The 13,597-nt window shown below is 37.9% G+C and overlaps 1 protein-coding gene across 2 annotated transcripts in view; it reads left to right on the top strand.

The window, feature by feature from the left end:
* The window catches only part of LOC121357455 (nipped-B-like protein), a 128,109-nt gene extending 116,130 nt beyond the window's left edge, over positions 1-11,979 (top strand). For both annotated transcript variants that reach the window (XM_041474719.1, XM_041474718.1), the window contains 10 exons: positions 465-647; positions 2,981-3,178; positions 3,328-3,399; positions 3,484-3,573; positions 5,819-5,922; positions 7,427-7,513; positions 9,694-9,925; positions 10,213-10,364; positions 10,719-10,799; positions 11,875-11,979. In XM_041474719.1, coding sequence (XP_041330653.1) covers positions 465-647; positions 2,981-3,178; positions 3,328-3,399; positions 3,484-3,573; positions 5,819-5,922; positions 7,427-7,513; positions 9,694-9,925; positions 10,213-10,364; positions 10,719-10,799; positions 11,875-11,979 — 1,304 coding nt within the window. The remainder of the gene's footprint in view (positions 1-464; positions 648-2,980; positions 3,179-3,327; positions 3,400-3,483; positions 3,574-5,818; positions 5,923-7,426; positions 7,514-9,693; positions 9,926-10,212; positions 10,365-10,718; positions 10,800-11,874) is intronic.
* Positions 11,980-13,597: the final 1,618 nt, after the last annotated feature.

The following is a 13,597-nucleotide window of genomic DNA, read 5'->3' as shown; positions in this document are numbered from 1 at the left end:
TTGTCTCTAACTGCTGGAAATATGAAAATTACTGTCTTGTGTGCACTAAACAATTCGAATGAGAATAAACAACTGTTAACTAGGCATAATGAATCCTTAAATTACATACACTGTTATAAAACCTGTTGAATTCAGATAATGAACTAAAATAAGACTAAATTTTGTGGAAATAGAGCAAGAATGTCTTTTTACAAAGGAAATTCACCAATTTGAATTCATTTATATGCCTAACAAAATATTTTATTGAAGGAGATGTGTATGCAATGTATTGTGTTAATTTCTACTTGCAGTGTGAACAATAAATGCAACTTTAGAAAGGGCTGTCAAATACATACAAATATATCTCATTGCGCTAATATTTATTAGAGGATATACTTTAAGCAGTTCCTGAGAAAGGACTGTAATGTTGAGCTTTTATTATTATCTTCAGGTTCACATTTGTTCTTCTTACTCTTCACTAATAGGTAGCATAGATCAGTCAGTGTTAAAGGAATTACCTCCTGATCTCCTGGCAGAAATTGAATCCACCATGCCACTTTGTGAACGTGTGAAAATGAACAAGCGTAAACGTAGCACAGTTAATGAGAAACCAAAATATGCTGAAATCAGTTCTGATGAAGACAATGACACTGAAGAAGCTTTTGAATGTAAGTAGTACATATAAGCCCCAGTGGCTGTTGAAATGCTTATATGTGGAGTAAAGTAAATTATGGAAAACTTTCACAGTAATTATATGCTTTAAGGGATTCTAGGTTCATTACATCCACTCAAGAGATCTGGTCATCTTTCTAAACAATTCATTGAGGACATCTGGGTTAAAAATAAATTATAATATTTCTCAAAGGATACTGTAAAACTGAATTCAGGTAAAACAAGACAAAATGATCAAGATAATGAAAGATCTGTGACAAGTACACTGAATAGATTTGTAGTGTTACAAATATGTATTTCAGAATTCTTTTGGTTGTCCAAAATTGAACTTTAAAAATATGGAATAGTTATTGTTATAGAAGATAAATTTCTTTGAGTATCTCATGAAGAAAGGGCATTTCATTAAATTAAATTATGAAAATTAAAAATTTATTAAATCTCATGCAATGAGTGATAACTGTGTTATTGCATAAATGTTTGGCAAAGTTTAGAAGGAAATTGGATGTTTATATTCTGAGTAGTCTTTATGTATAAAAATTAATAGTAACTCTTTAATATTATTAGTACTTACATTTTAGTCATTTTTATCTGCTTCAAAATAAACTTTGTAGAGCAATAACTGATTGTGAATAGCTGTTCCCATGTTCATGTTATTTGTCTTGCAGAGTCAGCACAACTGTAACATATTCTATTTTGTTGCGCAGCATTGATAAACTGATCAGTTTAAATTTCTGCTGGAAAGCAATATTGGAAGTTACTTTTCTCATGGAGATATAGCTGGGGTCAGAATTTGTTCTACAGAGCATAAAATTGATACTGATGATTTGTAAACTGCAGAGACAGATTTAATCTACCTCCACAAAATACTGCCTCGTGGGGGGAAAAGAATCAGTTGAAATTTGTAAAGTCTTTTCCCATAAACCCATTACTTTTCTTCTCCAATATGCTCACTTCAGTTATCCCAGACAGCTTTTTGTTTCTTCAGTTGCAGTTAACTCTCAACCGTTTTAAAATTGAGTGTTAGTAGCTCAGGCCTTGTGAACATGACTATACTGCCTCCAGAAGCAAGTCTGATCCATAAGCAGAACACCTCAAAAACATGAACTGAGTTATTACCTTTAACACTTGAACCACCTCTGCGCAGAAGTTTTCAGAAGTGGAAGCCCTCTAGGGTGCAGTGCAGAGCATTAGTATTACCTTTTACTCAATATTGGTTTCATTAGTTCTGAGCCTGGCCTGACTATTGACTATATCCTGGTATGTTTCCTATTCTTCTCAATAAACTGGGGTTGTGGAAAGAGCTTGTCAGTTCTGTTCCAGTTCTGTCTGAATGCTTGGAGCCATTTTGCTCAGAAACAACCCACTGTACAGTCATACCTCTCTAAACTTCAGGAGGCTTTGGTAGAGACACAGAGATGTCAGGGCTGCTATATGCAAGTTCACATTAATAATAAACTCTTCTAATGTAGAATGTAATGTTTTGGAGCCATTTTGATCTTCATAGCAAAGCATAGTATTTGCTTTCCTGTTACCTTAGATAATGGTGAGTTGGCTGATTTAATGGATGAAATTACCTCCTTTCTTCATATCCTTTTTTTATTACATCTTAGCACTCTTTGCCCTTCAGGACTATATTTGAAAACAAAAAAAAATCTCCTTTCTCCTCTACACACACACTTTATTTCCACCAAGTTTCTGGTTTTGTATAGAACATTTATCCCAGTCTTTCAACATTCAGTTGTGCGAGGCTTTTTGGCCCTAACTGAAAACTGATTTTAATAACCTTCTGTGGTATATACTTGCTGCCTGGCCCAGGATTGTGACTGCAGCTTTCTCCTTTACACTGAATCTCCTGCAATATATATCAAGACAAAATTTTAGTTGTCTTGACAGAACAGATTATCTTTAAGTAACTAGGTTACCAAGTCTCATTGGGACTCACTGTGTTAGATGGGCAAAGCAATCACTGAATTGGAACATGGACACCAGATAATAGAATTTAGACAACCTTAGTGTTCTCTTATGAAAGGATGCAACTTATTTTGATTTGTTTTACTTTCCTTTGTATAAAATGACAAATGCCCTGTAAATTTTTATTTTTAAATGTTTGGTCATCTTTCCCAGTTTTAGGTACTTTTTTCATGTAATTCAAAATTGTTAGAATTGTAGAAATAGAATAGTGCCATAACAAATTTTTATATGATAGTTTTAGAGTGTTTGCTTGTTTTACAGAACATCTATATGATAGTATTTAACTTGCAAATGTATAATTTTTAGCTATTAAAAGTAGAATTTTTGTCCTTATAATGAAAATGCATTTTATTTCTAGCTTCTCGTAAAAGACATAAAAAGGATAGAGATGAAGCTTGGGAGTATGAAGAACATGATAGAAGAAGTTCTGGTGACCATAGGAGAAGTGGTTATTGTCATGAAGGAAGGAGGACTTCTGGTAGTGGCCGTTATCGTAATCGCAGTCCCAATGACTCTGAGATGGATGATTATTCTCCTCTTCCTAGCCTCAGTGAGGGTAACTGATGGTTTTAAAAAAAAATAATTTCTTCCATAATACTAGTGCATTTTTAAAGGATATGTTAAACATTTCAAAATAAACATCTTTACATGTAATATTGAATATAAGCATAAAAAGTGTAAACAATCCTTTATTCTCTTAATTAGTAGCTAGAAAAATGAAGAAAAAAGAAAAACAAAAGAAGAGGAAAGCTTATGAACCTAAACTAACACCTGAAGGTAATTTTAGAATATTTATTTTCTATAGTTTGTATTTTCTGGTTTGTATATAAAATAATTATATATACATTTCTTTTTCACCAGAAATGATGGATTCTTCTACTTTCAAGAGATTTGCTGCTTCAGTAGAGAATATTTTGGAAAATTTAGAAGACATGGATTTTACAGCTTATGGTAATATGGCAAAAATTTTCAAAATGCTTAATTAAAAACATAAGAAAGGAATTTGCATCTTCGTATTTTCAAACTTCCTTCTTTGTAATTTAATAGCCTGTGAAACACACTGTGGTATACCACATTTATATGGCTTCTACCTTTAGTGGAGGCCTTTAGCTTTACAATTTCATTTGCTACTACAGGAAGAATATCCTCCTTCCTCCCTGCAGAATACAAAAGGGACATAAATCACAATGAGACAAAAAATAGTCCCCTGGAATGGAAAGGATACCTCTTTGGGACATCATCAGGGTATCTTCTGTCAAATGTATCTTTGTAAAGAATGCTAACGTAAGATGGCTGGATGCCAGGCACCCACCAAAGCCTCTCTCTCACTCCCCTCCACAGCTGGACAGGGGAGAGAAAATTCACAAAGGGTTCATGGGTTGAGATAAGGACCAAGAGAAATTCCTCATCAAATACCATCATGGGCAAAACAGGCTTGAATTAGAGGTATTAATTGAATTTATTGCTAACAAAATCAGAGCAGAATAATGGAAAGTAAAATAAGACCTTAAAAACACCTTCCCCTCACTTTCTTAGATCTGTCTCCTCCCTCCCAGTGGCACAGGGAAACAGGAATGGGGTTTATGGTCAGTTCATCACCCATTGTTCTTGACATTTCTCAGGGACAGGAGCTGGAGTCCTTCCCCTGCTCCAGCATGGGGTCCCTCCCATGGGAGACAGTTCTCCATGAACTTCTCCAACATGGGTCCTTCCCAAGGGCTACAGTTCTCCACAAACTGCTGCAACATGAATCACTCTTACACGGGGTTAGTTTCAGGCACAGCCTGCTCCAGTGTGGGTCCCTCACAGAGTCACAAGTCCTACCAGGAAACCTGCTTCAGCGTGGGCTCCTCTCCCCATGTGTCTGCAGGTCCCTGCCAGGACCCTGCTCTAGCACAGGCATCTCACAGGGTCACAGCCTCCTCTCAGGCATCCCCCTACTCCAGCATGGGCTCCTACACAGGCTGCAGGTGGATCCCTGCATCCCTGTGGCCCTCCCTGGGCTGCAAGGGCACAGCTGCCTCACCATGGTCTTCCACCATGGGCTGCAGGGGAATCTCAGCTCTGGCACCTGGTGCACTTCCTGTCCCTCCTTCTGCACTGACCTTGGTGTCTGCAGTGGGCTCCTCTCCCCATGTGTCTGCAGGTCCCTGCCAGGACCCTGCTCTAGCACAGGCATCTCACAGGGTCACAGCCTCCTCTCAGGCATCCCCCTACTCCAGCATGGGCTCCTACACAGGCTGCAGGTGGATCTCTGCATCCCTGTGGCCCTCCCTGGGCTGCAAGGGCACAGCTGCCTCACCATGGTCTTCCACCATGGGCTGCAGGGGAATCTCAGCTCTGGCACCTGGTGCACTTCCTGTCCCTCCTTCTGCACTGACCTTGGTGTCTGCAGAGTTGTTCCTCTCACATATTCTCACCCCATTCTCCTCTCGCCCCAATTACATCTGCACATTAACATTTTTTTGTTCTTAACTACATTATCCCTGCGGCATCACTGCCATCTCTGATTGACCCAGCCTTGGCCAGTGGCAAGTCCATCCTGGAACTGGCTGGCGTTGGCTCTGTTAGACATGGGGGAAGCTTCCAGCAGCTTCTCACAGAAGCCACCCCTGTAGTCCCCCCACTACTAAAACCTGGACATGCACACCAAATACACCGGTAATTTCTGAGGCACATAATTTTGCATCTGTTGTGGCCTTTGGCCCGACAGAAATTGATTATTCAATTCAGCAGCAGAGTGCTTATTCTCTTATGGATGGGGCACTGAATCACTATATGCTCCTTATCCATTTCAGTAGAAATTAAGCCAATTTAGCATAAGTGTCTGATGAAGTAGCTCAGGTTGACCAACATGACTTTATTTTGAAATGGATAACAGATCATTTCTTAATTTTTTTAGAACTAGAACAAAAGGAGAAACTTAATAAGCAAATCACTACAGCTATGGTGTCTGCAACCTTGGATTAAAAATATTTTTAATCTATGACTTTCAGTCATATTTAACAAGTAGTCATTTTAACACCACCAAAAGTTGTCATCATCAGTCTTCCTTAGATGGAACTATGATATGCTAGCTATTTGGAAAATGAGTTCTTTTTCTTCAGTTGGCTTTTTCATATTGACTGTAAAATACTGGTTTCCTTGAAGTCTTATTAGAAATGTGATTTATAATTTTTAATTAATTTATTTTAAGGTGATGATGATGAGATTCCACAAGAACTGCTACTGGGAAAGCATCAGCTTAGTGAGTTGGGGAGTGAATCTGCAAAAATCAAGGCAATGGGCATTATGGACAAGGTACATCTTCATAGTATTTAACTCTTTTTGAACATTTAATTTTGTTAAACATACAAAAAAATGTGCCCCCTCTAATATTCCACCCTCTTAAGGTGTATCTGTGACAAATACTGTGAACAGTTGTGCTTCTGCTGAAGTGCTTAAAAAGTTCCCACATCTTAACTGTTACTGTCTCTAAGCCAAGACTTAAATGGTCCTCTGTGTTAGGGCTCACTCACAGCACTATATGCCAATAGGTAACACATGCCTGAGCAGTAAAATCTAATAATTAATCTACTTTCACAAAAGCACATAATTTGCTCCTTACAGCTACTGTTAAGCAACCACAGTAAAACAGAACCTGCTGGCAAAGTCAAAAAATCCACCCTTGCTGATATATGCCATTAGTGCAATGTAAATATCTGATGTCCATCCAGCATCATACTGAGTTGCCCACTCCCTTCCTCTCTCCTAAGAGTCCTTTCAAACTTTAAAGATTTAATGCTTAAGCTGATAATAAGATTAATTTTTTGTAGACTGCATATTGTGATTTCTTTTCCATACTCTTCCCATCTTCTGTTCAAGGGAACTTGCTGTTGGCACAAACTGTTGGTATCACACCTTTAGAAACAGTATTCTTGCTTTCCTAATCTTCCTAGAACTATTGGCTTTGGGCAGTCTTGTATTAAATTCTTACTTTACCTCCTCATTACCATTTTTTATGTTTATGAAGTGTCTGTGAAGCCACTTATACAAGTCATGCTGAAGGGTTTTCTTTAGTCTGAGATTTAGATGTTCTTCATGGCTCTTTGTTCTCTCTACCTTCCTTTGTAGCATGATATTAGCCTGAGTGTTTCTGTTTCCTTATAGTTCTCACCCTTAACCTCTGTTACCTGTTTTATTCACATACATACTTACATGTATGCATAAAATCAGAATTTTGTTGCTTCTAAAGGTGAGCACCAATAGTATCTGGATGAATGAAACTAATTCTCCTGGAGTTTAGCGTATTCTACAGATTATTTAATCGCAATTCTGTAGAACATCAGCAAGTGAATTTGAGTTACTTTTTTCAACATGCGAATTTTTAAAATTAACTGTTATTGAGAATATGTTTCCTTTTCATTAGAACTCAAGTATCAGGGAATTTTATTTCTGCTTGTCCATACAACTTGGATTTTGTCTTAATAAAGATCTATATAGTCAACTAGAATTTGGGATTGATACTCGGATTTGTTAAATTTCTCTTTCTAGAAGCAAATGCAAAAGCATATAACTATACAACAATAATTACAGTTATGCAATTTAAAATACATTTCTATGTATTTTTCTGGTTGAAAATGAAGTTTGATTGCAGTCTTAGAACATATTTTCACTAGTTTAATTCTATTATCAGCATTCTAAATCATGCTGTGTCAGAAACCTGACAAATCAAGATCCAATACTTAGATTGGACTTTTTTTTCCACAATTTGGAAGCCTTTCTGTTCCTATAGTTGTTTGATGTGTTTTGTTTCTTGTTTTAGCTCTCAACAGAAAAAACAGTAAAAGTCTTGAATATTTTGGAGAAGAATATTCAAGATGGATCAAAGCTTTCCACATTATTTAACCATGTGAGTTTTCAAATTACATTGTTTCACACCATTGTGTAGAATAGGGTTTTCTTCACTTGAGTCCTATATAGTGATAGTTTCAAATACTGTATGTGTCTGAAAGGAATTCCTGATTTAATATGCATGTGTTTAAAAGATTGTCAAATTTTAAGATTTGAAGTAAAATTATAGTTTATATTATTTCAGTATTTTTTACTATAGTAAACGTATTCAGAGCAATTAGGTTATCTTTGGACCTAATTTTAAATATTATAGTTTCATCCTGAAATATTCATGGTGACCGGTGTAACTTGCACCATTGGGCATTTTTTTTCTACTTTTCTATGTGTCCATAAAACATTCCTTCCACAGTGGAAGAAATATAACAGCCTGTGCTTTTTTATAAAGGCAAGAAAGATTATTTTTCTCTGTACCAGAGAAGTTATTAAAAATGTCACCTGGTTTTGCTATTAATAACATTATTACAATATTTCACTAGTGCAGTGTGGTCATAATTAACCTCATGTATGTTTTATGACGTGTGCAAACACAGAAATACAGAGATTCCATACCCTGTGCTAAATCTAAATCACAGAATCTGCTGAGTTGGAAGGGACCCCCAAGGATCATTGAGTCCTTATATGGTCATATTTGATAAGACATGTTTTAAACCCATTGATATAGATGAGTTGGACTCTGGAGAAAGTTGTATTCTCATGAGTTTTGCATGACTTAACAGTCTTTTTGTGTAAGAATTCTCTCTAGTGGCAAAAATTAGACTGATCAAAGCAGCAACTGGTATGTATAAGCCACTGAAGAAAACACTAGATGAATGAGTTTAGATTTTGATTAAGGTACATAATTCTCAAATAGAGAATGTGACAGTCTTCCTTCATAGTGCTTCCCAATAATACACAGAAATCTTCTTTGTGATTTACCAGAAGAACACAGTGAGATATTGAAGACCTGTAACTTAGGGTTTGTCTTGGTTTGAAAGACAGGTGTCTGCTAAGGAAGGCAGGAGCCTCCCTTGGAATGGAAAATGTAAACCCCCTCCCTCCAAATTAATTATAATTAAGGGTCTCTCAGGCAAAGAGATGGGAATAGAAATAACAGTTCTTTACTAGTATGTATAATAAAGCAAACAACCAACAACAACAACAGCATTAACAACAAACAGAACCAGGAACCCAGTAACAGCCTTCTCGGCAGCAGGCACCTTCCCCTTTCGTGTGGTGATGGTCACAGCCGGCAGGGGTGCTGGTGGCTCCCGGTGGGCAGGGCAGGTGTGATGATTCCCCTGCGGCTGCAGGGGCCGCTGTGGTGCGAGCTTGGGGAGCACGCAGTAATGGCGGCTCGGCTGAGATGGGAAGGTATGGCTTCGCTTCACAAACCCCAGGGGCAGCCGATCCCGGTGCCCCAGCAGGACTCTCGGAAGCATCAAGCTGGGCCGGCAGGATGTCTCGGCAGGCAGGGGGTGCAGCTCTACAGTGCAGCGAAAAGCTCAGAACAGTGCCGAAGAAGCAGCGGGGGCGGGGCAGCGGCGGCCCGGCTCTCAGCAGGGCAGGGAGAGGTGAGCTCAGGATCCCAGGCACCCGAGTAGACAGTGATAGGTCCTTCTTTTAGCGAGGTAGGTGTTAATAAGGTCCCAGTTCAGTGGCGGCTCTCACAAGCAGAGGCTCACCCCACAGCAGAAGAAGCAGCTCTGGGCTGGTCTCTGGCAGCAGCAAATTCCCTTCCCAAGCAGCAGTTCCAACTGTCCTCCTTCAAAGCCGAGAGAGAGAGAAAGCACTAGCAGCTGCCCCAGCCCCTTCTTTTACCTGCCCAATTCTCTCGGTATCTCTGCCCCTCTGAAACTCCCAGATAAGAGAAGTGCAACCAGATGCCCTGCTCTCCTGAACTTGATCACTTATTTTGTTTTCTGAAGTACCCAGTTAGTGTTTCCTAGCAATTTATGGGAAAAAATTCTATACTAAAAATAAACAAAAGGGAAGAAACCTAACCCCCAACAGGGTTACAAACCTTTTGCTAGTAAAACAAACATTTGTTGATTTCTAAACCAAACTATTTTTCTATCATAAAGGTAATACTGCATTTTGTATGTGTGTATGTAAGTGTATTAAAATAATGTTATATTTTACTTGGTAAGGAAAACAATTTAACTTCTTGTTTACAGTCTTGTTTTCTATCACCTGTTACAGAACAATGACACTGAAGATGAGGAGAGATTATGGAGAGATCTTATTATGGAGAGAGTGACAAAATCTGCTGATGCTTGTCTTACTGCTATCAATATTATGACATCACCAAATATGCCTAAAGCTGTATATATTGAAGATGTAATAGAAAGAGTTATTCAATACACAAAATTTCATTTGCAAAACACTCTCTATCCTCAGTATGATCCTGTGTATAGAGTGGATCCTCATGGTGGTTAGTATGCTAAATGTTTTGCATTTTGTTGTCATATGCATATCTTGAGGTGCAGGTATTCAAGAACGGTTTTAAGAATCTTGGATCCAGAATTCAAAGCAGTTATGAAAATATTAAATTCTTGCTTTCCAGCTGATTTTACTAAATAGTTTTTCTTTTGTAAAAAATTTCATTTACAAAGCTGTAGTCATGGACTTGTTTTGGAGACATTTTTTGAGGAAGATTATCATCTTTCTAATATCTGATGTGAAATACTGAAAAAATTAAAGATATTTTTTATTTTCTAGGTGGTGTTTTAAGTTCAAAAGCAAAACGTGCCAAGTGTTCCACCCACAAGCAAAGAGTTATAGTGATGTTATATAACAAAGTTTGTGACATTGTCAGCAGTTTGTCAGAGTTGCTAGAGATACAGCTTCTCACTGATACAACTATTCTTCAAGTAAGTTTTATTAGAAAAATTTTTGTCTGAGAATTTTTTTCTTTTTCCAGAGACTGAAAAGTGTAATTGTCTCAATGACATGAAATATGAAACCAGTACAAACTTTTGAATGATTAACAGCAGTGACTGATTTGTTCTGTAGTAATGTTCACATCTTAAATAGCTTTTATTGCACACTTAAGAAAAGTTGAATCTGATTGTATTAAAATATCCTTTAATAACTATTTGTAAACCATATGAATGAATACATGTTGTTGAATACCTTACCTGATGAATGAATAATCTACTTGTGAAAATGCATAAATATCAGTTTAATAGTCAAATATACTTACAATAACTTCTTTCTGTTGATAGATATCATCTATGGGAATAACACCTTTCTTTGTAGAAAATGTCAGTGAACTACAGCTATGTGCCATCAAATTAGTGACTGCAGTAAGTAATTTTTAATTTGCAGTAGTTTCATGTTCTTCTGAGAGTTATTAGGGCGTTTACATAGGCTATATTTTTGCTGGTAGAGAATTGGAGCTCAGAACTAATTTTATTCTTGCATGTTTTTACAGTTTGGTATCAAAATCTAGGAACAATATTAAAGCTACTTGAGCTCCTCCCATTTGCAGAGTACTCTATAGGAAGAAATAGCCTACATAAGCCAAGGAATTTACTTAATTTTGGTTATGCTGTTTAAAGTGTAAACACAAACCCCTTCCTCTTACCTGTTCTTTCTCATCTTAAGAAATCTTAACAGTGTGATTTTTCTTACCTCCTTTGTTGAGATTAGTTTATGCAATGGTATAAGCCATAGAACTAGTAGGATAGTTCTATATAATATATAATAGAACTACATAATAGAACGAGTGCTTTTCCTCAGAAGAGGTGGCTATGTGAAAAATTCATGGAACAGATAAAATATTTTTTCAGGAAAACTGCAGTGCAACACAGATGTTGTTTGTTCAAGTGAAAGTTTTTCATCTTTGTAAGGATTAGGTACTCCAGTATTTATAAAAGTAATTCTGCCTGAAGAAAAGGAGAGGCAAACTCTACAATCCTGACCCCATAAATTGAATTAATATTTCATGTCAGGCAAACATCAAAGCTTAGTTTTCTCAAATGTGCTCTAAAACTATACATGTGTTCACATTTAATGTATGTTACCACAGACTTTTGCTCTATACTGGAGTCTGATAGCTTAGCCTTACACTGTTTGACTTTCAGTGTATTGTAGTATTGGCAACAAAATTTAAAACACATTATATTTTTAAGAGCTATTACACATTTATGCTATTTGAAGATTTAAAAAGCTATATTTGAAAAGGGTTTTATGTATTTTATAAAGAAATGCTTGCTTTGAAAAAACAAAGCAATGCATTTAAAGCAAGGTATGCATTAAATATAATTTAAATGTCATGTAAAGAGTATTTTTCTATATATAATTTTTAAAATCTATTTAACAAGTGATATTTTATGTAACAACAAATAGTTTTTTAACAATTCTGTTACTGTTAAATAGGTGTTCTCCAGGTATGAAAAACATAGACAGCTAATACTAGAAGAAATTTTCACTTCTCTCGCAAGACTACCAACCAGCAAGAGGAGTTTGAGAAATTTCAGGTAAATTCTGACAGATTGATAATTTGTAGACAGCAACATTTACAGTTTTTTAGATGTAGGATTTTAGGCTTCAGTGTTAACTTGTTCTTTAAAAATCTGTGACTCCATGAGCTATGTTTTGTTAGAGGTTGATATTTCAAAACCTCTACAGTGAGAGCAGAATTGTCTGACAAATGTATTTTGTAATAATCACTTTCTTATGCCATCATATTTATGCCTGCTTCCAAAATGTCTTGGTTTGAAAGACAGGTGTCTGCCATGGAGGGTGGGAACCTCCCTTGGAATGGAAAATATTACTCCCTTCTCTCCAAATTATTATAACTTTGAAATTAGGGGCTTTCAGGCAAAGATATTGGAAAAGGAATAACAGATCTTTACTAGTATGTATATGTATAACAAGGCAAACAAACAATAACAGTGGTAACAACAACAAACAAGAACAGAAAACCCTATAAACTGTCTCTTCCCTGCTCTTTAAACAATTTCCCCTTTGGTGTAGTGTTGGTCACAGCCGGCAGGGGTGCTGGTGGCTCCCGGTGGGCAGGGCAGGTGTGATGATTCCCCCGCGGCTGCAGGGGACGCTGTGGTGCGAGCTTGGAGACCACACGGGTAATGGCAGCTTGACCGAGACAGGAAGGGATGGGAAAGGGGCTTGCTTTACAAACCCCCAGGAGCAGCCAGTCCCAGTGCCCCAGCAGGACTCTCTTGGAAGTAGCAAGTTGGCATGGCAGGAACAAGCAAAATCCCGGGGTGGTAGATGAGATGTATCAGAAACTCTGCAGCTGTAGCTGGGAACGCGGGACGTCTTGGCAGGCAGGGGATACAGGGGCTACAGTGTAGCAAAAACCTGGAGCAGTGGCAAAGATACGTCAGGGGGCTGGGCAGCAACCGCCCCGCTCCTGAGCACAGCAGGCTCCCTTGGGGGGGAAAGGGGCTTGGGGATCCCAGGTTTTCCCCTAAGACACCCGAGCAGATGGTTAGGGGTCCTTTGTTTGGTGAAGTAGAGTGTTAATGAGGTCCTAGTGCAACGGCCACTCTTATGAGCAGAGGTCCACTCAGTAGAAGAAAGGCAGAGAGAGACGGAGCCCCGCAGTGGTGATGAATTCTCCTCACAGCAACAGCAGCCTCTCCCCCCGCCAATGCCGAGAGCACAAGAGAGCTAGGGGCTGCACCCAATCCCTTTTTCCCAGCCCGATTCGATTCTCGAAGTATTTCTCCCCTAGCCAGAGAAACCCCCAGGTAAAATGAGAGAGTCACCAGCTGCACCCCTCCCTTGATCTGTGGCCACTTCTTTTGTCTCTCTTAAGTACATAGTCGTTATTGTCTCCTAGCAACAGACATGGGGAAAACTTCTTTTCGTGAAAGAAAGGATCCTAAACCCCAACACAAACTAACTGCAATATCTTATCTGTCTCACTAAGTATGTAAATGACTGTAATGTTATTATGAATTCAAACGTTTTTTCTTGGAAAATTCTTTGGTTCTGTTTATATGGATTTTATATAATGTCATTGTTAAAGCCTAATAGGAAAATTCTGGCTCAATTTCTTTGAGGATATGCTTAGAGCACTCTTTCCATGAAATCAATCTAATACTCCTTTTGAAATAAATGGGCAGGAGAT

The sequence above is a fragment of the Pyrgilauda ruficollis genome, unplaced genomic scaffold (genome assembly GCF_017590135.1).
Source record: "Pyrgilauda ruficollis isolate IOZ18807 unplaced genomic scaffold, ASM1759013v1 scaffold334, whole genome shotgun sequence".
In the NCBI taxonomy this organism is placed as follows: Eukaryota; Metazoa; Chordata; class Aves; order Passeriformes; family Passeridae; genus Pyrgilauda; species Pyrgilauda ruficollis.
Note: the sequence above shows the minus strand (reverse complement) of the source record. Positions and strands in the feature narration are given on the sequence as shown.